At 40.8% G+C, this 26452-nt stretch overlaps 1 protein-coding gene across 1 annotated transcript in view; it reads left to right on the plus strand.

The window, feature by feature from the left end:
• The first annotated feature begins 509 nt into the window (after positions 1–509).
• The window catches only part of ASPG (asparaginase), a 129174-nt gene continuing 103231 nt past the window's right edge, over positions 510–26452 (plus strand). Inside the window, exons 1-3 of the mRNA XM_027848957.1 lie at positions 510–591; positions 18082–18190; positions 25858–25969. Coding sequence (XP_027704758.1) covers positions 510–591; positions 18082–18190; positions 25858–25969 — 303 coding nt within the window. The remainder of the gene's footprint in view (positions 592–18081; positions 18191–25857; positions 25970–26452) is intronic.

Below are 26452 nucleotides of genomic sequence, written 5' to 3' on the forward strand. Positions count from 1 at the left end.
TTATTTCATAACAACATTGTAAAAACGAACAAGTTTGGAAGACTATTCTAATCGGCTTCAAGCCCAATCCTATCATTTCTTAGGTAAGGAAACTCCTTAGCCTCGAGGGGTTAAGTGACTCGTCCAAGGTCTTGGAATGGGGGTGGGAGGGGGTAAGCGACAGTTTCAGAATTTGACCATCTGATGCTAAATACCGTCTTTCTTTGTTTGCGTCCCGCTTTCTGGGAGTGAGGGAAGGGGGAGTGGGGGTCAGTGGTGGCCACGAGCAGAACTGGGCCTTCATGGTGGAAGAATAACGTAGAATTAGCTCCCTGGTCAACTCTTTCTACCCAGCGGGTAGGGGGAGTGGGCAGGAGCCTCTCTCCTCCACCCTTTACTTCTGTCCTGGGTGGGGGGAGGATGCAGCCTATCTGGCCCCGGGGAATGGGGGCGGGGCGGAGGCGGGCACCCTTTAGGGGTAGTTTCCCTAGTCCCTCGCTGGGCCCGGGCACTTGAGGACCAGGCTGGCCATGGCGCGGTTGGGGGATCCTGTGCGGAGGCTGTTAGCCATCTATACTGGCGGCACCATCGGCATGCGGAGCCAGGAGGGCGGTGAGTGCGGGTGTGGTCCGGGTGGAGTGAGTGTGCGTGCCGTGCCACGGCCGAGTTCTTTCTGCCCACTGTCCCATCCCCCATCATCCGGAGCGGCGAATCCTTCAAATGGTCCTGGAGCCGGGATGCAGGTGCAGGCCGAGCTCGTGCTCTAGTCCCTGCGGTCCCCACGGGCTCAGCTCCTTAGCCCCGGCCCCGGGTGTGGTGTGAGTGCTCAGGGCAGAGCTCTCGGCCGGCTGCTCCGGGGGACCGAGTGCCTGCTGCAAGAGAGGAAGCACAGCCCTCATTGAGCAAGTTACTTCCAGGCTCGGGATTCGGTTTCCTCATCTATGAAAATGGGGCCTCTGGCTTTAACCCTTTCTGGCTTTAACCTTGTCTGGCATTAACTTTCTGTGACTTGGTTTGTGACCTGGTGTCACCACTTGGGCAAGTAACTGCAGACTTTCTCAACTTTCTCCCCTCTCCCTTGTCCCTCTATTCACACTCCCCCTCCCCCATCTCCCTGGCTGGAAGATTTCAGTTCATCCCCCAGTGCCAGCTGCCATCTCCACACAGGATCATGTATGTGTAGCCTAGAGGGCACTGTGGAAATGATAAATTTAGGAGCCAAAGGCCCGACAGAAATGAAGTGACTTGCCCGAGGAGGACACGCACAAGTACAGGGAACAGATACACGATCCACATTCTATGACTCCAAGTTCAGCACTCTCAGCCCGCGCTCGTCAGGCTACCTAAGGGGCAAAGCATGTCTCTAGAGCCCAGAGCACACACTGATATCCTTTAACCTCCGACAACGCTAAATGTCTGTGGTCTTCACTTGTCATTGACTTCATATTGTCAATCAGAGGCAAGGCTAAAATCAGTAAATCAATAAGCATTTCTTGATGCCTATGACGTACCAGGCACTGTGCTATGCCCTGGCAATATGAAGAAAAGCAAAAAGACAATCCCAATCTGATGGGAGAGACAATATGCAAACAAATACATACAAATGAACTTTATACAGGATAAATAGGAAATAATTAACAGGAGAAGGCACTAGAATTAAGAGGGATTGGGAAAGGATTCCTACAGAAGGTGGGATTTTATCTGGGACTTGAAGAAACTGGGAGGTGGAGAGGACGGAGAGCAGGAAGTGCATTCCTAGCATGGGGGACAATAAAATGCCTGGAGCTAAGAGATGGAATGTCTTGTTTGTAGAACAGCAAGGGTGCCAGTGTCAGATCAAAGTATGTGGGGAGGTGCAAAGTGTAAGAAGACTGGAAAGATGGGTGGTGGTGGGGTAGGTCTGAATGGGCTTTGAATGCCAAACAGGATATTGTAGTTTATCCTGGAGGTGGTACAGAGCCACTGTACTTTAAGGAAGATCACTTTGGCACATGAATAGAGAATGGACTGGAGAGACTTGAATCTCTTTTAAGTGCTGTAATTATATATTTATATAACTATAACATATACATACATACATATATGCACATATACACACATATATACATATACATATATAAATATGCTATAACTATGTCGAGAATATTACCGATACAGAATCAAGAACCAAGCAGTGTCATGAGACATGAGTAGTTTGGGGATGTCATAACCATAAAGGCAATGGAAACATTGGGTAAGCAGTTTTCCTTCCTACCTAGATGTGAACCAGATAAACACTTCATCTGTTGTGGATGAACTTTGTGGGTGAGTTTCTCATCTTCTTTCTAGGGGAGTGCTTGCTTTTCAGCTAAATCACTCTCTAAAAACAATTGAAATTCCCTTAAAAAGGTAGGGGTTTGACCAATTTATAGAACTACCTTCTCATCTATCCAAGAGACTTGTCCCAGCCTGGAATTCTAATCTCAATTCTAGCCAATAACTCACTGTCACCTTCCATTCTCTGACCCTTGATTTCCCCCTCTGTAACTGGAAAGTCTTTGACTCAATTGTATTTAGGGTCCTTTCCAGAAGGGCCATAACAGCATAATGGATAGAGAGCCACCCTTGCCAGGAAGGTTCAGATTCTGCTTCTGACACACACTAGCTATGTGACCATGGACAAGCAACTTAACCTCTCAGTGCCACAGATAACTTTCTAAGGGAATGTTATAGAAATTATTGGTAGTTTAACAAAATTATCTAGATAGCATGATGAATAGAGTGACAGTCCTGGAGTCAGGAAGACCCGAGTTCAAATTTGGTCTCAGATACAAGTTGTTTGACCTTGGGCAAGTTATTTCTGTCTGCCTTAGTTTCCTCAACTGTAAAGCAGGAATAATGACAGTGGCTACCTCCCAGGGTTGTTGTAAGGATCAAATGACAATATATTTGTAAATTGCTTAGCACTGTGGTAGGCGCTTTGTTCCCTTCCTTTCATATCTCCTTTTATCCTTACAGCTACTTTTTGAGTCAGGGTTTAGCTAGTAATTGTTAAGACTCTAGGCTCAAATCCAGTATTGTGTCTATTAAATCATACCTCCACTAGAATCAGTTAATCAGAATTTATTACATTCCAGGATCTATGGTACTTGCTGGGGATCAAAGACAAATGGAACTGTCCCTACCCTTTCCAGTTGGGGAAGCTTACATTCTATTGGATATAGCAACATGTACACATACAATTCTAGAAAATAAGCACTAGGTAATTTCTGGGGAAGGCAACAATAGAAGGGCAGAGGGAGGATCAGGAAAGGCAAGTAGGAGGTGATGCTTGGGCTGCCCTTGGAAGGAAACTGAGTTTTCTAAGGAGTGTGAGAAGGAAGAATCCAGGTCTCCTGGCTTATTGGAGTACAAATGCAAACAGGGCAGGGAGTGTTTGTCCAGCCCAGGCCCACCTGACACTTACATTACCCTCTAATAAGGGCTTCTGAATGATGGTGGGGACCTGGGGGAAGGGGATCACTGCTAAATGATTCCTCTAGGTCTCCCCCTTCTTAGCTTCGAAGCCTGAAGTATGGCAGGCAAAGGAGAGTCCAAGCATATCCTGGACCTCCTCTCCCTCTTCCCTTCCTCTCGCTCTTCCTGTCCTCTTCATCTTATCAGCAGCTGGGGGAGGGCGTATTCTTGACTTTGGTGAGACTGTTGGTCTTGTGTATATTGAGAGAAATCTTCACATTTGGACAGCTCCAGGGTAATAAAAGGAGGACTTGATTTGGAGACTTGGACTTTAGTCCTGATTTCTGCTTTCTAGCTGTGCTGTCCTGGACAAGTAAATGACTTCTGTCCGAGTCTTTAGGGCAGGGTGGCATGGACCCCTGTGGTAGTCTGGTGAAGCCCATGGCCCCCTTCTTAGAAGAATGTTTTCAAATGCATAAAATGAGAGATGGGATCTAAAAAAAATCAATTCTACTGAAATATAGTAATCAAAATATATTTTTGAAAAAAGTTCATGGACTCCAGTTCAAGTATTCTCAATCTCTAGGGATAAATATTACTATCCCATAGGGTTGTTTTAAGGAAAAGTGCTTTTTAAAACTTCGAGAAACTTGAAATGAGAATTATTATCACCTTTGACTATTATCATTAGTGCTTCTGGCATTGACTTTCTGTGTGACCTTGGGCAAGTCACTCTGGGCTTCAGCATCTTCTGTCCAATGAAGAAGGTGGACTAGTTGACCTCAAAGGTTCTTTGAATCCATGAGTCTCACCTAGTTTGAGGCATTAATAATTAACTGTTCTGTGGAGGCATTGATCACAGCAAACTTGTTTGGGATGTCACTGTTGAAACAACTTGCTTTCACTGGGTAAACAGAACTGTTTCTAGGGTGGGAGGATCAGCCTCTGTACACTTCTTCCAAAGTTCAGAGAACTGGAGTTGGAAGGGGGAAGGTGGAGAAGCTACTCTCAAAAGGATGTTTCCTGTATGAAATAGAAAGAACATAACTAACCTTTCTACATAACACTTTAAGGTTTATAAGATGTCTTAGCCCATTTGATTCTTTTTAAAGAAAAAGGTTTTATAGATACTTTTCTTCTTTGTAGTGATAATTTCTTACCCCCTTCAGACTGAATCCTCTTTTGTTATTAAATGAATTAAATGAAAATATCCTGTACCATGTCTGGCAATGATAGTCCATGCTAGTGGTCTTCTACCTTTCTGCCATGAGGGAGAGGAATTATGTTTAAGCATCTCTTCTCCTGGATCTTTATTAATTTTCCAATGATGTACAACTTTTGATGACTTTATTTTATTTATCTTGCTATAGTCATTTTATATGTTATTCATTTGTTCTCTTCTGCTTATTTCAATTTGTATTATCAGTTCATACAAATTATGATTAATACTCTACTGTGTTTTACACACGTTAGCCAAAAACAGTTTTTTTAAATTAATTTATTGTTCTAAATTCAAACATTTCTAGTGAGACAGAACAAGTGAGACAGAGAGAGGTAAGAGTTTTCCTTATCACCTATAGTCCATCACTGTTTCCCTAGCCTAGGGTGACTTCCCTGATCAGCTTCTCACAAGGTTCACTTATGCCCTCAGACATTTACTTAACACAAGACAATTTGAAGTAACATTTATAGGAATCTTGAACAAGGAAAAGGTCACAATATGATAAAATCTAGTTTTGGTTTAACGTTCTGTTCCATCACTCAGTCTCCTAAAACTACTCAATTCCTTCTTTGACCACTACTGTCCAGGGCTCTCCAGTAATAATCAAAGGGACCTTCTCCTCCCCGTGATCAATACCCAAATCCCTTCAGGACATGGGAGAAGAGGGCACTGCACTTGGGAGGGTCATGACTCAGCTCTGTGGATGGGGAAGGCCAGATTTTAACTTAGAGATGTTTCTTGTCCTAAGTTTGGTTACCTCTCTTAATTCATTTCCTGGTCCTTCAGTTTTCATTCTTGATCTTTTACACACTTTCTGAAAGAATGGGCTTAAGAAAGGATTTTAGTAAAGGATATTGTTTCCTGAGATGTTTGATTCTTTTAGATAAGTTTAGAAAGAACTTTAGACTGGAGAAGTATTGATTTGTTAATATAACATCAGTGATGTTCAAAGCAAATGCAGGGTGTTCCAAATATCTTATTATAAGCTTTAATGTTTTAAAACTGCATTAAAACTTTTGGAACACCCTATTATTTCCTTCTCCCCACCCTTCACCCTCCACTGTGCCATTTCCCTTCTAATTCTATCTTCATTGATTTTATTCATTCAAAGGAGTTTTAATTTTATGTTGTCATCCCTTTGATTCTCATATTCCAGTGAGGCATATAATGCAAGTTATGTTAATTTTACTTTATCTATGTAGAAACTGAGGCTCAGCTACAGAAACTTGCCCAGGGTCACACAACTAGATGTCCTGACCCAAGTCCAGCACTTGCATAATAGAGGAGGCAGCTCAGCAGTACACAACTGTGCTAGATTTGAAGTCAGAAGAGAGGGCAACTAGGTGGCACAGTGAATAGACCACCGGCCCTGGATTCAGGAGGACCTGAGTTCAAATCTGGCCTCAGACACATAACACTTACTAGCTGTGTGACCCTGGGCAAGTCACTTATCCCCATTGCCTAGACAAAGAAAAAAGAAAAAGAAAAAAAAAAGAATGAAGTCAGAAGAGACCCAGGTTGAAATCCCACCTCTTGACTCTAGCTGTGTGACCACAACCATGAGTTTGGGCAAACTGCTTTCTGTATAGATACCCAACAAGGTTGGCAGTTGTTCAATATCTTGTGCTCTGTAAACCTAAAAAGCTATATATCTCTTAGTTACTATTGCTGCTGCTACAATATGCTGCCAGTAATAATTGGTCTCCACTGATACCCTTTCTTCTGAGACAAGTGAAGTGTTTGCCAGTTGATTAAAAATTGGACACAATTAAAAAAATGCTAAAGGCTAAATTTATGTGAAAAAGATCTGTGGGTTTTAGTGGAACACAAGCTCAATGTGATTCAATAGTGTAACATGGTGATCAAGAAAACTAATATAGTCTTAGAGTTAGACTTCTTTAAGAGAAATGCTGTGTCCAGAACTAGGAAGATGATAACCTTGAGCTAACTTTTGTTCTAGGCAGATCCCATGGGGTTATTTCTGGGACCTCATTTTAGGGAACTCATTGATAAGCTAGAGAGTTCAAATCAGGCTGATTAGAATGGAGAAGGGACTGAAGAGCAATAAATAGGGTGATTGGTTAAGGATAATAAGATGTGTCATCTGTATTGGACAAGATTTGGTAGGGAAGGGCACATGATCACTGTCTTCAAAGTGGGCTGTTCTATGGAAGAGGAATGGGCTTATTCTGCTTGGCCTCAGAAGGCAGAAGTCAGGGAAAGAAATTAGATAAAGACCATTTTCAGCCCTATGTTACAACTTGCTAACAATTATAATTGTCTAAAAGTAGAAGGAACTGTCTGGAAGGGAGTGGATTTCCTCTCACAGGAAGACTTTTGAGCAGAAGCTGTTGGGTTGGGTATATTGTACTATTGTCTGATTTAGATGGCCTTGTGGTTCCTTTCCAACTCAGATTTTGTGATTTTGATTCAGGTGGGGTCACCATCATCTGGAGTGGTGGTTAAGTGGCTACCTGTGTGGTCTGAGATGATAAGCTCCAAGAAGGTCACCCTTAGCTGTTTGCCACCCTGCCTGAAATGGTACCCAGAGTTTCCCTCCCTAGGTCCACAAAGATTGTCTCCATGATGGTTGGGGTGGGGGTGGGAGGAAAGATAGGGCAAGCATGGTTCTTCCCAGCATTGGCCTCAAATTCCCATACTTGGCAGGTTCCACCAAGGCAGAAAGCCACAGACAGCTACTAACTGTGTGACCCTGGACAAGCCTTAGTTTCCTCATCTGTAAAATAAGGATAATAATAACACCCATTTCACAGGGTTGTTACAAGGATCAAATGAGTTAATATATGTAAAGTGCTTTGTAAACCTTAAAGTGCCATAAATACTGCTGCTATTACAGAAGATTGTCATCTAAGAGATGGCCTGACTAAATGCAGAGAGGCCCAAAACTAGAGGGGTGACTACAGGAGAATGGATTAAAAAAAGACAATAATGCAGGAAAACTTATATATATATATATATATAAATATATATATGTTCCCCCAATTACATGTTAAAACAATTTTTAACATTTTTTTTAAAGTTTTGAGTTCCAAATTCTATCCCTCCCTCCCATCCTTTCCCCCTCCCTGAAATGGTAAGTAATCATATATAAAGTTATACATGTGCAATCATGTAAAACATTTCCATATTAGGAAAACTATCTATTAAGGTGTACAAAGACTGTCTATATTGGTGAATGGAGGACCTACAGGGATGAAATCTGGGAATGTGGAAATAAGTAGAATCACCTCCATGATTTCATTTGGTTTCCACAACAATCACGCGAGGTAGTTAGTATGACTATTATTAGGATCATAGATCTGAAGTTGGAAGGGACCTTAGAGACCATTCATCTAAGTCCCTTCATTTTACAGATGAAAAAACTGAAGCTAAGAGCTTAAGAGGCTTGCCCAATGTTGTACTCATAGTAAGTGGTAGAGCTGGGATTTGAACTCAGATCCTGAGACTCCCAAGTTTGGTGCTTTTCCCACTGTGCCATGTTAGAAAGTAGGACCAGAGAGGAGGTTCCTCATCTTAACAGTTGTGAGTATTATACTACATGGCTCTTAAATTGCATTCTAGCTCTAGAAATCTCTTCTGTATCCTGAGTTCTGTGTTCCAGTCCTACCTATGACCCACCCTGCAGCTGATTTCTCATAGGAAATTACCTTCATCTCTTAGCCTCAAACTCTGTCCTGACTATTTTGCTGCTTTCTAGGAAATAGCTAGTTAATAGTTAAATGTTCTTTTCTATACCTCTCTGCCCCTAGACACTGTGGAGTCCTGGGGGTGTGTACCCTTCTCCCAGCCAGCTTTGGACTATGACCTTCTGGGGGTATGGGGTGTGAGAATCACTGTGCTTCAAAACCTAGAGTAATGTTATCCTTTCAGGTTGATCCTTTGTGGAATGGGGGAGTCACAGGATTATAGGATTTTGAGGTGGAAGGATTTTAAGAGCACACCCAGTATAAAATGAATACTGAGTAAGTGGGTATAGGATGCCTTGCATAAGTAGTGAGGTATTGCTGTGGTCCCCTCTCCTGGCAGAGCCAGACTGATACATCTACTTGTCAGGGTCCTAGTGTACCTTGAGAGGTTGAGGTGTCCAGATTTGGATACCCAAAAGGAGTTTTAGTTTTATGTTTTTGTCCCATTTGATTCTCATATCTCACTGAACTATGTTATGCAAATTTTATTAATTCTGTTTATAGTTGCAGAAGCTGAGGCTCAAAAGTATACAGTGACTTGCTCTAGGTTACACAGCTAGTAAGTTTCACGGCTTGAGCCCCCATTAGCTGTGCCTCCCCCCCCAACCCCATTAGGGGCCAGTTACTACCATTCCAGTTCTGTTTGACCATCTTGCATAGATTTCCTTTTACAAAAGGATATTTGCTTTAAAGGTTCAGCAAGATTACCAACATTTCCCCTCCAACACCTTGAGGGCACATTTCTCCCGGACACTGAGGGTTGACTCAGTTTGGCTGAGTTCCTACATAGCCTTCATTACATTGAGTTCATATCCAAATGTAAAATGACTACTGGATGAGCCTGGATGAGCTACTTCTGGTCTGGGGTCACGAAGGTCACTCCTTGCTCCTTGGGGCATCACTGGTCCTTCAGTCCTCAAGTCTGAAACCCAGACTTGAGGATTACTGGAATGCCCAAGTAGCCTCTGCACCAAGCTGTGGAGATTCCCCTCTTTTCACCCAGAACAGAAGAGCACATTCTCCTCTTTCAGGATTGTCTCTCACCAGTTGCCATGACTGAAGGAATCACTGAATGAGGTCAAAAACAAATGCAGCAAAGAAATAGCTCAAGCTGACAGGCCTTTTGGAATGCCTTCTCAGCTAATCAAAGAGCTGTCCCTTCAACACACGGTTAGCACACTGGATTCAGCTACAGCCACACAATCTCCTGATTCTGTAGGAAGTGAGCTCCCTGTCCTTTCCTAGAGGGCAGAAATTGCCCCAGTTTTTCTTCGCATGTGTCAGAGCCTCATTACATATTAAAACCTGGTAGCAAACCTGGGACTTCTTGTTTCAAATCTTGGTCTGTTGCCAGTAATCTGCATCAAGGAAATTTATCATGGTTGAGGTGGGACTAATTGATAAAGTATTGGACTTAAAGAGTTAGGAAACCCAAGTTCAAATTTGGGGTCACATACTTAAAAGCTGTGTGACCTTAAGCAAGTCACTTCACTTCTTGGGCCTCGGTTTCTTTATGTGTAATATGGAGTTGGACTCATTGATCTCTAAAGTCCCTTCTAATTCCAGAACTGTAAATCTATAATCCCTTGTACTCCCTAGTCCTCTACCCTGATTTTATTCTCATTGATTGGCCAACAATAGGTCCCAGGTCAAGCCCCACTTGGTCATTGGGCCCTGATTGACTCAGAGCTAATGTAAATAGCAATTGTTTCTACTTTGGCTAGAAACTTTGAGAGTCTTCCTCTTCCAGATTTTTTTTTTTTTGACTAGGTATAGAGGCCATTCTCTGCCTCATTTCTTACCTAGCCTTAATCACTGAATGGGCATTGCCTCGGTTATGCTGAGACCTGTTAAAGGCCTTAGCTTAAAAAGGCCAAGGTCTCCCATTGCATCCAGGGCCATGTCCAGTTGTCCTGATCTAGACCCAGATGGCTCCGGAGGAGAAAGTGAGACTTTGCACAGCCTGGCTTAAATCAAATTCACTTGCATGTATGTCCTAACATCACCTCCCTGATGTCAAAGGACAAACAACAATAACAACTGAAGCTTTTACAAAGAGGGTGTAGCCCTAGGAAATAAGACCTTGTCTTGTTCAACCCATTAGTTATTCTCCTGAAAGGTTATATGTACACTGAATTTTTGTGAAACCTAATTTTATGTTAAAGACACTGGGAAAACTCATCGGTTCATGAAAATTTTAGAGTTGGAAGAGACTTCAGAAAATATGTAGTGCAACCTCTCATCTGAGCATACTCTTCCAAGATGGTCCTTTTTATTTTGCTTTAAGACCTTCAGCTTCTTCCTGAGGCAATCCATTCTATTCCTGGAAGGTTGCATGATTGGGGAAGTTTTTCCTTATATTCAGACAAAACCCATCTCCTGGCAACTGCTATTCTTTATTCCTAGTTCTTTGTGCCGAGGCTGAACAAGTTGAATCTTTCTTCCATTTTGTTGTTATTTGTCCTTCCCTTTTGAAGAGCACCAATGACATCACAAGTTGTTATCTTGATTTGTGTATGAATTGGATTTAAGTGAGGCAGATTTACACAACGTTGTCAGCCTTACTTTCTCTTCCTGAGTCATCCAAGTACAGTGAAAAGACAAAAGTCAAGATGACTTGGGATGCAGTGGATGATCTTGGTGTCTTCCGCGTCTGACCAAGCTCTAAGCTCTCCATAGCACCTGCTTTAGCTGCCTTCGTGGCTGTTGGAACAAATTGTACTCATCCATGCATTCTACTGGGGGAAGTTTTCACATGTTTGGGGTAGATGCCCCCCTAACTCCCCCATGGGTTTGTGGCCCATCAGTTGCCCTCAATTTGGTTGAACCCATCTGCCAAGATGATTTACTGGGATGTGGCCGCTGTGTGTGCTACAGCTTCTTGGAGCCACGGGTGAGTTAGGTGACAGATGGACACCAAAAGTGGATGAGCAGCCCTGAAGAGGGTTTGGCAGGCCCTCACACCACAGGTTTTAGTCCTCCCTAAACATCCCATGCATCCCTTTCTTCCATACAATCGCCTTTTAAGAACTTGAAGATAGACGTTCTTTTGTATGTTGTCCAAGAACACCTCTTCCAGTTCCTTCAGTGCAACTCAACACACATCTGTTAAACCTCTGTAGCATGCAGGGCACTGGACTAGGCACAGGAAAATAATGACACTCCCTATTTTCAAGGAACTTACAAGCTAGTTTGGTGGGTGTGACAAATAAGGAAGAAACAGGGGCAAAAGCTAATCTAGACAAAAATGCTTTAGGGAAAACTGAAGATTTTTAGCCTAGTGAAACAGTTGGGGTAGAACTTAGAAGGTTTTGTGGAGGAGGTGGGCCATGATCCAACAGGAGATTCTACCTCACACTTACTAGCTGTGTGACCTTGGACGAGTGCCTTAGCCTCCACGGGACACACTTTCCTCATCTCTAAAAATGAGGGGTTTGGTCTAGATGACCTCTGAAGCTCTTTCTATCTCTAGATTGATGATTCATTGAAATGAGGAGGACATGTGTGCCAGGTTTGTGGAATCTTCTGCTTGGCGTGTAGAGCCTCAGTCCCCTTCCCATCTCTGGAAGCAAGGCTGTGGAGGATCTTTTTGCAAAATGATGAGTCCCCTTGGAGTGTGAGTTCGAACCCCGGTTTATGAACACTTGTTTGGAATAATCCATGCATATAAATGGCCATATCACCCTCCACTCCCATGACTACTTCCCATTCACTTCCAGAGCACCCATGGTTTTGGAACCCTAACTGTAAACAAAGAACAGGCTTTTGGAGAGTAGATAGATTCACAAATGGAAGAAGGGAAGAGATTGAAAAAATGGGATCTGCAGAGGAGAGCTGAGGAGAGAAGGGCATGCCAATCCACCAAATGATACACGCACATTCTCTGGTTTGAGACTATCTCCTCACATTACCTTGATGCGGTCACTTCTCCTTGTCACACTGCTTGAATTCCCATTAGAAATGCATTTCCTTAAACCCGCTGCTTGTTCTGGAAAGAACAGTGGTTGGAGAGTTGCTTAAAGATATAATGGAAAGATTGCTGGAATTGGGGTAAGAAAATCTGAATTAAAGTCTTGGCCTTTCAATCTCTATCACTTACCACAATGCTAATTGTGCTTACATAATAATAAGCACATAATAAGCACTTGCATAATAAGTGCTTAATGACTGTTTATTGATTTATTGATTGAACCAGAGACTTACATCATACCCTAAGGAAGCTATCGATAAGAAGCAAAATCCCCATATATTCCAAAACTTTTGTAGCATCACTTTTTGTGATAGCCAAGATTTGGAAACAAAGTAGATGTCCATCAATTGGGAAATGGCTAAACAAATTGTGGTAAATGAACTGATATTGAGTGAGTATATATATATATATAAAACTATAACAATGTAAATGAAAAGAGCAACCACACATCAAAAAAATCAGAAGTAGATGTAACAAAATTATAAAGATCAAGAAGGACTCAGATGAAGAGAAATGAGAAGACACCCCTAATTTAACCCTTTGTGGAGATGGAAAAACCTCAGATGTTGCACACTGTACATGTTTTTAGCCTTTTTCTATGTATCAATCAGTCGCACTGATTTTTGCCATTTTCTCTCTCTAAAAAAAAAAAAGGAAATTGCCATTTCCTCCATAAAACTCTATTTGTTATTTAGGATGGCTTTCTGGGAGGGAGAAGGAGCAGAGATATTTGGGATAATTATGATAATGTAAGAAACAGAAGATATCAATGAAAATTTGTTTTAAAAAAATTATCATTGGAGGTCAAAGGTTCTTTTAATTTTTTCTTTGTATCCTCGGTGTTTGACACAAAGCCTGACATGAAGTAGGTGATTAATAAATGCTTATTGGTTTATCACAACAACATTGATTTACATTGATTTACAACAGCTAAAAGTGTTCACACAGGGAATGGGTGATAGTGAATTCAGGAGCAGGGAGTTCTCTGTCATGGGAGGTTGAAGGACCATTTGTTGGGAGGTATAATAGCAGAGATTCCTACTCAGGATCTCTGATTTCCCTTCTAATGTAGAAAGTCTATGATTTTATGAAGGGCTTACATGGGAACCTAAGCATCCCATATTATATGGTTTCCATGAGAAAATTTTTTCTGAGACCAAAATAATCCATATGTAGATAAATTGATCTCTAGAAATATAAAGTCAAAAAATGAACCAGTCCCTACCCTTGAGGAGCACACATCCTAACTGGGCTGACAACATAAATAGTTAAAAATTTTAAAACACACCCTATTCATAAAAAAGGGGGACTTCCCTTTTTGTACGTGTTTGTAAATCTGGATTTTTGTATGATCCCAGAATTGGTATGATACCTGAATTTGAGGCTCTGAGCCTATCACTGGCTCCTTGGTAGCAATTCACTAATGGGCCTCAGCCTTCCACTCTTTCTGCTTAACTCTGATAACTTGGTTTTGGCTTTGTTTTTTGGTGGTCTGTTACTGTACCTTTTTGCAGCTCTTCAAAAAGAGCTTAGACAAGGAGAGAACAGAGATGGGGGCAGAGCCACTTTGATGCAAGCAAACTCCTTTTCTAGAGTTCCTCGAACTTCCAGGGGTTTTGAACTTGACCAGAAGGCAAACTACCTACAAAGCTTTTTGTCTGACCCTGACCTTTAAGGGGTGCTGGTGGGCAGTGGGGGAAAAACCCAAGCAATTGTGAGACTGAGAAGAAAAGGGGGAGGAAAAAATGTGGCAAACAGGTGGAGAGTGGTGGTGTTGAGCCAGGGCTGCATGCCAGCTTGCTGAACTTTCATTATGAGGTGAACTGAATGGCACCTGGCATGACCACTTTCTAAGTTCTGGAGGAAAGCCTTGAGCTTGGAACCTTGGGCAGAATCCTGGAGCTATCCAAGATGCAAGGGGGTGGGGCTGTGCTGAGGCTGCCTTGTTTTCACTTTCCCTCTGTGCTTCCTTGGGGTTGGAGACCTCACCTGCCTGTCACCCTTCCCTACTGGAGACCTGGATAGGAGGGATGCCTAGCACCTGCTCTTGACTCCCTCTATCCTACTTACAGCAGCCCCACAGACACTTCTGAAACCACCACTTCTGGAAACCGTGTTGTTTCAATTATTTTCTCAGTTTGTGTGTCAATGGATTAGAATCCAGGTGGCCCTAGGAATCTGCCGAATCTCCTTACTTGAATTCTAGCAGTGAGGTTGGGAATTGAGGGGGAACGAAACCCCAGGAGGGAAAGATTTAAAATTATGAGTTTTAACCTTTTAGAACCCAAGGTAACACTACCGACGATAGTTCTGTAGCCGGAGGAGCAAAGAGTCAAGAATTAAGAGAGAAAATGATAGGTAGTGTTTACATAGCACTTTAAGGCTTGCAAAGTTCTTTACAAATACTCTTATTTGATACAACAGCCCTGGGAAATAGATGCTATTATTATCCCCATTTTACAGTTGAGGAGATTGAAGCTGAGACTGAAGTTAAGTGACTCTTCCAGGGTCATGCAATAAACGCCTGAGGACAGATTTAAATTCAACTCTTCCTGACTGTGGATCCAGCTCTCTAGCCTATGTGACACCTAGCTGCCTAACATGACAGGTTGTTTGAGGGAGAAAGGGAACAGTTCTTTGGATTTCAACCCAGTTTCCACGGCCCCAGAAACAAAGGGGTCTGAAGAGGAGGGGGAGCTAGTTGTACAAGCCTGCTTCTGTTAGCTCCTGGTTCAGCTGGCCTTGCTCTCTGGTGCCACCTTGTGGCCAAGATGTGATTTCACTGGTATAGAGAACTAGTGAGGAATCCCTTTCCAATGTATAGTTCTAGAGAGTTGTCTGGACCACTGAGAGTTAAGTGACTTGTCTAGGGTCATAACCATTTTGTGGCAGAGGTGAGACTTGAGTCTAGGTCTTCCTGACTATGTATGGCACACACCACCGCCTGAAAGTATTAATGTTCCCTATTGCTGTGTTTCTTTTGCACTTTATATAAGCATCACTTCCTAGAATTAGAGGTGTCAGGCACCTCAGAGGTCATCATCATCACGGTTGTCATTGTAAAGACATCATCACAATAATAACTCACATTTCTATAACACTTTAAGGTTTATGAAGTGCTTTCCTCTCCACAATTCCTATTTTAAAGAAGGAAACTGAGTCTCAGAGAGGGGAGAATGACTGTGGGTCTAATACAGGTAAGTGTTAGAATCAGGACTCAAGCTTCAGTCTCCTGTTTGTAAGCTCAAGCAGCCTATCCGCAACATTCCCAACAAATGGTCATTGAAGAGTTCTACATTTGGAGTATGAGGGCCTGGGTTCAAATTCTGACTCTATTACTACCTGTGTGACCTTAGGTAAGTCATTTAAATTCTCTGGATCTGTAAAACAAAGGGATTGTATTAAACAGCATCTCTAAGACCCAGTATAGCTCTAAATCTATTACCCTGAGTGGCAATGAACTCACTTTCTTATAAAGTGGTCCATTCTTCCTTTTAAATAGCTTTAATTAGTAAGAAGGTTTTCCATATATTGAGTAGCAACCTGCTCCCTACAGCTAACCATCATGGTTTGCCTAGACTTGGTGGCTTGAATTCATTGAAGACAACTTGGTCCTTTCTTACCATATCTTCACTCATCATGGGTTTTTATTACCTGTTGATTATTTTTGTTCTGTTTTTCCCATTTTCCCATTCTCCCTGGTTTCTCATTTTCCTTGGTAATCAAGGTCTAGTAATTACTCTTCTTAGACACTTATTGCATCCTTCCCTCTCCTCTTCTCTGTCATTACTTTAATATAGGTACTTATCACCACCTTTGTAATTATTGTAAAAGTCTCCTAACAGGTCTCTGCCTGCACCCCCCTGCTCCCTCCTCCCCTCAATCCTTCACAAATCCCGAAATTATCTTTCACTCACATGGATCTGACCATGCTACTTCTTTGCTCAAAAACCTTTTCTTTCTTTTTTTTTTTTTTTGTGAGCAGTTGGGGTTAAGTGACTTGCCCAGAGTCACACAGCTAGTGAATGCTATGTGTCTGAGGCTGGATTTGAACTCAGGTCCTCTTGAATCCAGGGCTGGTGCTCTATCCACTAAGCCACCTAGCTGCCCCTCAAGAATCTTCTACGGCTCCCATTGCCAGACACGCCCTTCTATTTGTGTTTACTGTTTTTGTGGATGTACTTTTTGTTTACCGAAATCCTTTGCTTTTCTAAATGATACTTGGTATCCTTTTAAAAGCAGGTTAAAATGGGAAATAACTTAGTACTACTAGTACAGCTAAATTAAAACGTCAGAGATTATTCAGCAAAAAAAAAAAGGGTGAAAGGAACTTTAGACATCACCTAATCCACCTCTTATTTTACAGATAAAGCTCTAAGAGATTAAGTGACTTGACTAAAGTCACATCCATTCTTAAATAGCAGAAGTATGTTTTTTAGCTCAGGTTGGTGGACTTAATATTGATCACCTGTTCCTTGCTCATGTTGACTGTAAATTCCATTAGGGTAGGTGCTGTGTTTTATTTAAACTTTGTCTCTTTCTAAAACTAAATATCATATGTACATACAGTAGGCACTTAATAAATGTTTGATTAATGAATGAATGAATGAATGTATTGATAAACCTACTACTTGGTCTTGTGTTTATTTTTAAATTGTTATGTGTGACTACCACAGTGCGCTCCTTGGTCGGGGTGGGGCTGGTGGTTGGCGATGGAGGAGCATCTTTTTCTTCATTATTTCGCTTGGAGGGCCAAGCACAAGGCTTTATAGATGCTGCATAAATGTTTATTAATGGTAATAGTGGACAGCTAGGTGGCACAGTGGGTAGAGCACTGGGCCTGGAGTCAGGAAGACCTGGGTTCAAATCTGGCCTCAGACACTTACTGGCTGAGTGCCCCTGGGCAAGTCATTCAACCCTCTTTCTCTCAGTTTCCTCACCTGGAAAATGAACTGGAGAAGGAAATGGCAAAGCACTCCAGTATCTTTGCCAAGAAAACTCCAAATGGGGTCATGGAGAGTCAGACATGACTGAAATGACAACAACGATAGTAATAGTGACTGGCATACATATAGAACCTCACAAAGCAGTTTCCCATGTATTTTTTTCCTAGGATCCTGGGGACAGAATGGGGAGGAGGAGGGAGAGAGGGATTATTATTCCCATTTGACATATGAGGAAACTGAGGCCCAAAGAGGGTCAGTGATTTGCTCAGGGTCATACAGCAAGTCAGAGGTTGAGCCAGGACTCAGTCTTGGTCCATTGCTATTTTCTTTAGTTAAAGTTGACACTCATTAACTTTGTAACCTCAAGGTTTCTCACTTATAAAATGGGAGATTATAACTATACAAAACTTGTGAGAAAAGCATTTTGTAAACCTTAAAGTTTTATAGAAACGTTGTTGTTGTTATTCTCTTATGACCACTGAAATAGTCACTATTATTAGAAAGCTCGCTCTCACTAACAGCCCTTGGAAGCTGGCAGTGCAGAGATTATTCTACCTATTTTATAGATGAGGAACCTGTGGCTTGGAGAGAAATGACTCACTTGCCCACAGTAACCTCATAAAATTAAAAGCAGAGGCTGAAATAGAAGCCAGGTCTGAACTCTTGGCTCAGAGTTCTACTTAACCTCACTGCTTTGATATAGTCAATTTCCATGAAATTCATTCATGACAACATGGGTTTCCAACCTGCCATGTCTCAGGGGAAGTATGCTTAGGGTCAAAGCACCCTGCAGACCAACTACTTCTTTGTTTCTGCTTCTAGTGCTGGTTCCTGGAAGCAATCTGTTAACTGCTCTGAGGAAGCTACCCATGTTTAATGATGAGGAATACTCTCGAGAACACCAGCTACCAGCAGATACTCTGGCCCTTCCGTGAGTATCAAAGGACTGTGTCTAAGCACAGGACATGGTTTGGGATGGGGAGGAGGGAAGAATGATGGGAAACCCATGGAAGCCTTGAATACAGTCTAGGCCACAACCTGAGTGTGAGAGACTGAAATGTTACAGAAAGGGAGAGAGAGGGCAAGAGCTTTCAGTTCTCCTCTTAATTCTTTTTTTTTTCTGCTACTTCTTCTCTTTCTTCCCTCTTTCCTATTCACTCTTCCCTTCCTCCTCTTTCATATAAGTACATCATTTTGCACTTTTTTTCAAAGCACTTCTACCTTCATTATTTCATGTCATCTTCACAAAAATCCTAGGAAATAGGCAAGGATTGTCACCCCCTTTTATCAGTAGGGAAAACAGTCCTGGAGAGGTGAAATGATTTATCAGACTACATGACTAGCCATTTTATCATATGCAAAAGTTGAGTTTTTGTTTCCATTTCCTTATGTTTCCCCCTGAATTATTGCTATAGTTAGCATTTATAGAATATAGAAATGTAAAATATAGATATGATAATGAACATCTTTGCTTTGCCCCTGATTTTACTGGAAAGGTCTCTAGTATTTCCCCATTACATCCTTACATAGTCTTGTTTTTAGATAGATATTATTTACCAGATTAAAAAAAGGCCCATTTATTCCAATATTTTATAGTGTGTTTTAAAAAAATAAAGGAGAGTTATATTTTGTTAAATGCTTCTTTGATATCTATTAATATAATAATGTGAGTTAAAATTACTTTTGTTATTGATATTGTCTATTAAAATTTAGTTTTCAGAGTATTGAACTAACTCTGCATTCCTGATTAATTCAACCTAATTACAGTGTATAATTTTTAATATGTTGCTATAGCCTCTTTGCTAATATTTTATTCAATATTTCTACATTGATGAAATGTTCTATGATTTTCTTTCTCTCCTTATGTCTCCCTGGCTTAGATATTAGGACCATATTTGTCCCACAGAAGGGTTTGGTAGGACCCCTTCTTTTTCTTCTTTTTTTATACACTATGTAATATTAGAATTAATTGTTCTTTAGATGTTTGATAGAATTCATTTGTAAATTTATCTAGTTCTGTGACTTTTTTGGGACAGGTTGTAGTTAATTTTTTTTTTTTAGGCAATTGGGGTTAAGTGACTTGCCCAGGGTCACACAGCTAGTAAGTATCAAGTGTTTGCTCTGAGGCCTGATTTGAACTCAGGTCCTCCTGACTTCAGGGCCAGTGCTCTATTCACTGCACCACCTAGCTGCCCCAACAGGTTGTAGTTTATTAAGATTTGTATTCTTTTTAGTTTTTGTTTGTTTGTTTGTTTTTTTTTTTTTTGGCGAGGCAATTGGGGTTAAGTGACTTGCCCAGGGTCACACAGCTAGCTTGTATTATTTCTTTTTCTGAGATGGGGTTATTTAAATTTCTATTTCTTGTTTTGTTAAGCTGGATTTTTGTATTTTTGTGCATAGAACATCTATTTCATTTATTAGTTTTGTTAGCATATACTTGAGCAGAATAATTTCTAATTTCCTTTATTTCTGCTTTATTTGTGGTCTTTTTAATTTTTTTTATATTGACAATTTAGTTTTCCTCCCTTATTATGGATCAGATCAGCTAATAGTTTATCAATTTTATTTAAAAAAACTGGATCCTACTTACTCATTCAATGGGTTTGTTATGTTTTTGATTTTCAGAATTTTGTTTTTTGTTTAGTTGATTTATTGTATTTCTATGTTTTTTTTATTTGCATGTACCCTAGTTTCTCTCTTTTGTTGATGAAAGTGTTTAGACATAAATTTTCTCATAAAGACTGATTTAGCTGCATCCCCAAAATTTTATGTTGTCTTATTTTTGATATTTTGTTTTGTGAAATTAGCGTTTCTATGGTTTGTTTTTTGCCCTGCCACTTCCTTAATATTAAATTATTTAGCCTCCATTTTAAGTTTGAATGCTTTCTTAAGATTCCCTTTATTGATTATAATTTTTATTATGTTTAGCCAGTAAAGATTGTGTTATATTTTTGCTTTTCCATAATGATTTATGAAATTTTTAATGCTATAGCACATAGCCAATTTGCTACAAAAACACCATACACAGCTGAGAAATATATAGTCATTTTTATTCCAATTCATTAATCTCCAGAGATTTATCTTATCTATCCTTTCTAAAATTCTGTTTAGGTCCTTAACTTACACACACACACACACACACACACACACACACATTAGATTATGTAGTTCTATAAAGGAAATTATCATTTATTTATATTATAATTTTTCTCTTCAAATTAATTTTTCTTTAAGTACTTAGATGCTATGCCAGCTGGTGCATATATATTAAGTATTGATATTATTTCACAATCTGTGGTGGTCCCTTTAAACATAATGTAGTTTTCCTGCTTATCTCTTAACCATTTCTTTACTCTTGTCTTGAATGAGATCATGTTTAATGTTCCTGTTTTCTAAATTAGCCTGAAGCATAATACGTTCTTCATCTTTATTTTAGTTCTATGTCAATATTTTTATTTCATGTGTTTGTTGTAAAAAACATATTGTTCAATTCTGCTTTCTAATCCATTCTTCTCCCTTCCGTGTCTTTCACTACTTTTTCCATGTCTGCATTCTCTTCTCTTGCATTGCAATTATGCAAAATAATAAACTCTTTCCCCTTCTTCCTTCTTCCTCCTTATTTATCTTCTAGTATATTCCTCTTCCCCTCCCTTTTTCTCCTTCCTTAAAATCAACGAAACAACAAAACCTAAATAAAGTTACTGTGTTAGATCCATTTGTGACCTCTAAAGATAGTATAACTCTGAAGGGACACTTATTAATTATTTCTTTTCCTATTAGAAGATAAGCACTTTCAAAATTATTTAGCTTCTTCTAGTTGCTCAGTTGTAGTGAACTTTCTAGGTTTTTTTTCTACTTGTGTTTACATTTTAAACTTTCTACTCAGCTCATATCTGTTTTTTTCTTTTTTTTTTTAAGTGAGGCAATCGGGGTTAAGTGACTTGCCCAGGGTCACACAGTTAGTACGTGTCAAGTGTTTGGTCTGAGGCTGGATTTGAACTCAGGTCCTCCTGACCTCAGGGCCGGTGCTCTATCTACTACGCCACCTAGCTGCCCCTCATCTGTTTTTATCAGGAGTATCTGAGAGTCCTTCATTAAGGGGTCACTTCCTCCCATTCCCTGCCCTCCCCCCCCAACTTTAGGACTATACTCAGCTTCTCTGGGTAAGTTATTCTTGTTTGTAAGTCATCTTTTTCCCTTCTGGAATAGGGTATCCGAGGTTTTTTTCATCTTTACAATAGTTATATAATCTTGCTTGATTCTGACTAGTTCCTTGGTACTTGAATCCTTTTCTTTCTGGATGCTTACAATAGTTTTTCTTTTACTTTGAAGTTCTAGAATTTGACTATTTCATTATTGTGTGTGTTTCATTTCGTGGTTTTTCCTATGATGTGATTGGTGTATTCTTTCTGATTTCACTTTGACCTCTGGTTCTAGTAGATCTGGGCATTTTTCATTTATTAACTTCTTGAAGAATAGTATTTTAAGTTTTTTGTTTAGTCAAGGTTTTCAGGAAATCTGATGATTAATTCTCTTTTTTTTGGTTTGTTTTTGCTAGGTAATGGGGTTAAGTGACTCACTCGCCCAGGGTCACACAGCTAGTGAGTGTCAAGTGTCTGGTCTGAGACCGGATTTGAACTCAGGTCCTCCTGACTTCAAGGCTGGTGCTCTATCCAATGGGCTACCTCGCTGCCCCTGAATCTGATGATTCTTAATTTAGTTCTCCTCCACCTGTTTTCTCTCTCCACTGATTTGGATTTATGAATGATGCTCTACGTGTTCTTTACATGATGTACATGTTCTTCTATTTTTTCAGTCTTCTGATTTTGTCCTGGTATTTCTTGTCTCCTGAAGTCACTGAGTTCTGCTTGTTACTTTCAGGGAGACCTTTACTTTTTTAAGGCTTTCTACCTTGTATAATAGACTGTTTATTCTCCTTCCAATTTTCTTCTCCATAGTTCTTATTTTAATTTTAATTCCACTTTTTATTTCTTGCTTAATTTTTTCTAGTCATTTGTATTGTCCTTGTGGCCGAACCATTGTTTCTGTGAGGTTCTGCTTGTATTTGTGGAATTATTCCTTTAATATGGTATTGCCTCTTATGTTTCTTCTAACCCTTAATATTTCTTTATTTGGTTTGGCATTTGTTCAAATAATCGTATTTTTCCTATGATGTTCTCCTTGACATTTAGACTTTAAGTTCATTTACTGGGGCTGGTGCCCTATGGTATGAAACCTCTTCTGAGCTCTGGCTGTCCTTCTGGCCCTCTTTCTGTGTAGTTCTGTACTGGAGGAACTAACTTCTATTATTGGTTTTGTTTTGCTGGAGTGCATAGGTTTGTGTGAGAAGGCTGGGATTTATGTTGTCATCTTAAACTGAAGTTTGGGATGAATTTCTGACCCTCTCCAAGGCTGGTGTTTTGGGGTAAAGGTCAAGGATGCTGAGTTTGGTCATTTGATTGCTGCTGCTGGGGAGGTAGGGGTGGGGCAGGTAGAGTATGTGTATATGATTAAGTTGTGGAAGAGGATAAATATAAGATGAATTTGGGCTGGTAGGGGTAGGAAAGGAGCAGGAAGTAGGCATTGGGCTTCCCTTGGTGGTCTACAACTTCTGTGGGTGGAGATTGGCTGCTGGAGGCTGAGTCTCTTAGATTTGTTCATTAAGAGTTCCTTGATAATTTGGAGAGATCAATTTCATTTGAGTGATGAGGTTCAGAAGTCAGATAGTAACTAAAGAAAAGAGTGAGAGGAGAGATGAAGTGGAGCCACCAAATATGGATTGTATTTTCAAGGAAATTTGGCTGAGGAAGGGAAGAGAGATACAAGATGATAGTGGATGAGCTGGTAGGATCTGGTGAAGATTTGTAAGGATCAGAAGACTTGAGTGTGTTTGTAGGGAGCAGAGAAGGAGCTGGTAAATAGGGAGAATTTAAAGATAAGAGGAAGAAAGAGTGCCCTGGAGAAGATGCGAAAGGATGGGGTCAAGGTTGCGTGTAGATGGGTTGGTCTTGGTGAAGAGAAAAGTCACATTTGCATCAGAGACTGAAATAAAGGAGGAAATGGGGTGTGTGTGTGTGTGTGTGTGTGTGTGTGTGTGTTTGTGTGATGTTAAGGTGAGGAAGAAGAGAAGGTGAAGAAGGAGGGGGAGAAAGAGGAAGAGATGAGATAAATGGCCTTAATATGGAAACCCCAGCAGAGAGGTTTAGAGGAGGAATGCTTGGGGAGGCCTGAAGGAGAGAAGGTCATGAAAGAGGAATTCAGCTTGTTATTTTTGGCGTTTATGTCAGAGAAAAACCCCAGACCATTTACAGTTCTCTTTAAATGAAGGAGCTGCCTCGGGAGGTAGTGAGTTCCCCATCACTGGAGGGTTTCCAAAAGAGGCTGGACTTGTGGGTATAGTGGGATTCCTTTTGGGGTGTGGGTTGCAATAGATGGTTGCTGAGATCCCTTCCAACTCTAAAATTTTGTGGTTTTGTGATTCTTGGTGTACTCTTTCTAATCATTATTTGGGGGCAGTTAGGTGGCACAGTGGATAAGAGCATCAGGCCTGGAGTCAGGAAGACCTGAGTTCAAATCTAACCTCAGGCATGTGCTAGCTGGGTGACCCTGGGCAAGTTATTTAACCTTGTTTGCCTCAGTTTCCTCATCTATAAAATGAACTGGAGAAGGAAATGAAAGAAAACTCCAGAATCTATGCCAAATCACCTGCTCCCCCCCAAAAAAATTGGGTCGTGAAGAGTTAGACACTACTGAAACCACAGAATAAAAATCATTACTGGCCCCCTGGCCTTTCTCTCCTCCCTCCTTCTAGCTTTGCCATTTTGACTCAACATTGATTAACACACCACACAAACCCCTAGCTCAGCAGCACATTTCTCCTTTTAATTTTTTATTTTATTTTATTTTTTAAATTTTTTCTCCCTTTCTTTAAAGTCACCTTGCCCCAGAGATTTTTTTTTACCTTCCTGGAAGTATATGGCTGTTTCTAAATTCTGAGGACCGTTTCTGACCTGGCCTGTGTTGGTTTCCCATGAGGAGGAGAGACTATTTTGCCAAGACATCCTCCCTCAATAATAATCTCCTGGCTAATTGTGTGCCTTCCCTCCTCCTCCCTTAGCAGAAGAAGGTTATTGGGAAGGTGACTCTGAGAAGGGACAGTCAAAGACAGAGCTCCTTCCCCTTCTCCCCATCTCTCCAAGTCCCTGCTAGAAGGCTCTTAGAGAATCACATAGTCCCATGTTAAGAGAGCCAGGTTTGAGATGAGAGGCCCAGGGTTCAAATCCCAGCTTTGCCACTTAACTCCATGTATAATCTTGGACAAATTACCTAATGCCTATAGGCCTTGGTTTCCTTATCTGTGAAATGGATGGAATTGGATTACATTTATGACCTAGAGGTAGAAGAGGTATCAGAAGCCATCCATTACAACTCCCCCTCACCCCATTTTTACAGAAGAGGAAGCTGAGGCCCAAACAGATAAAATGACTTGCCCAAGGTCACACAGGTAGTGTCATAAATAGGATTTGAACCCACTCCTGAGTCCAGAGCAGCTCCTTTCAATAATAATGGCTAGCGTTAAAGTATCACTTTAAGGTTTGCCAAGCACTTTGCAAATTTATCTCACTTTATCCTCACAACAACCTCTGGAGGTAAGTGCTGCTATTATCTCCTTTTATAGATGAAAAAAATTGAATCAGACAGAGATTAAGTGATCTGCCTAGGGTCACACAGCTCATGTCTGAGGCATGATTTGAATTTAGGTCTTCCTGACTCCAGGTCCACCTCTCTATGTGTATACACTGTGCCACCTAGCTGCTTTCCTCACTCTCTCATGATCTCTAAGGTTCTTGCTAGCTCTAAAACAAAGAATCATAGATTTAAAGCTGGATGAGACCCACCCACCTCCTAAAGATTACCTAGGTTAATCCTCTCATTTAAGAGATGGGGAAACTGGACCTCAAGAGAGGGGAAGGGATTTGCCTGAAGTCGCAGATAGGACCTGGTCCCAGGCCTCCTAGATCACAAATCCTGAGCTTTTCCCCTACATTAAGCTTCCTTTTGGAGGTCAAATGCTTGTAGACCAAGTGCGAGAGCTGTGAAAGATGATAGAGGCCACCTAGTCTGACCTCCTTACGGATGCAGAAAGAAACCAGGAGAAGGAATGAATCTCCAGAGGTCAAGCACAAGTCATTGGGTCTGTCAGATGTGGTCACTGGGTTGGTTTTGCTTATCTTTGTTAAGGGGTGGGGGGAGAGAAAGTGAAAGGGGTTATGGGGTGTGTGTGTGTGTGTGTGTGTGTGTGTGTGTGTGGTATGTTAGCAAGGGGCATAAAAGACATCAACAAAACTAAAAAAAACTAAATAAAACTTAAAAAAAAACCATACAGGTTAATGTATAGTAACTAGTAATCTATAGTATACTAGTAAATGTAGTGCAAATACTAACTGTGCAGGTGTGGGGAGGGAAGATAATACAAGCAAAAGAGGGGGATGGAATTAATCCCACAAGTCTCTTTAGGACTTGTGATTGTACCTGTTACCATGATGAATGGACAAATCACTTGACTTTTACTTAACTTGGTTACTTTCCTTCTTATAGCCTCAGCAACCAAAACCAACGGATTCTATATACCATCCTGGAATATGACCCACTTTTTGACTCCAGTGACATGACAATTAACGAGTGGATTAGAATTGCAAAGGACATTGAGGTAAAATGGTGTAATGGAAAAATTCTTGGATTTGGGATCAGAAGATAATGGATTCAAATCCCAACTCTGATATTTGCAGCTTAAGCAAGTCATTTTTTTCCCCATTGGGCCTCAGTTTCTTCATCTGTAAAATGAAGGAGGAAGACTATGTCAGGTTCTTTCCAACTCTAAATCCTATGGTTGGTCTGATGTTACAATGTTGTTCCTTTTACTGTCCTCTCCACCTGTGAGACTTTTACTGCCTTCATTCTGAACACCATGTTTCCATTCATCTAGCCTATATTCACATTAGTCTTTTTCCCCTGCCACATTATATTGCTGGCTCATTAAATCCATGAAAACCCCTAGATATTTTGCACATTGGTTTCTTGAACCCACATCTAAGACCTGATTAATACACTGTCCAAATTGTCGATAAAAATACTGCATAGCACAGGACCAAAATCCCTGGGATACTCCACTAGAGACTTCTGGGTCAACATT

The sequence above is a fragment of the Vombatus ursinus genome, unplaced genomic scaffold (genome assembly GCF_900497805.2).
Source record: "Vombatus ursinus unplaced genomic scaffold, bare-nosed wombat genome assembly UNPS02007284.1, whole genome shotgun sequence".
Classification (NCBI taxonomy): domain Eukaryota; kingdom Metazoa; phylum Chordata; class Mammalia; order Diprotodontia; family Vombatidae; genus Vombatus; species Vombatus ursinus.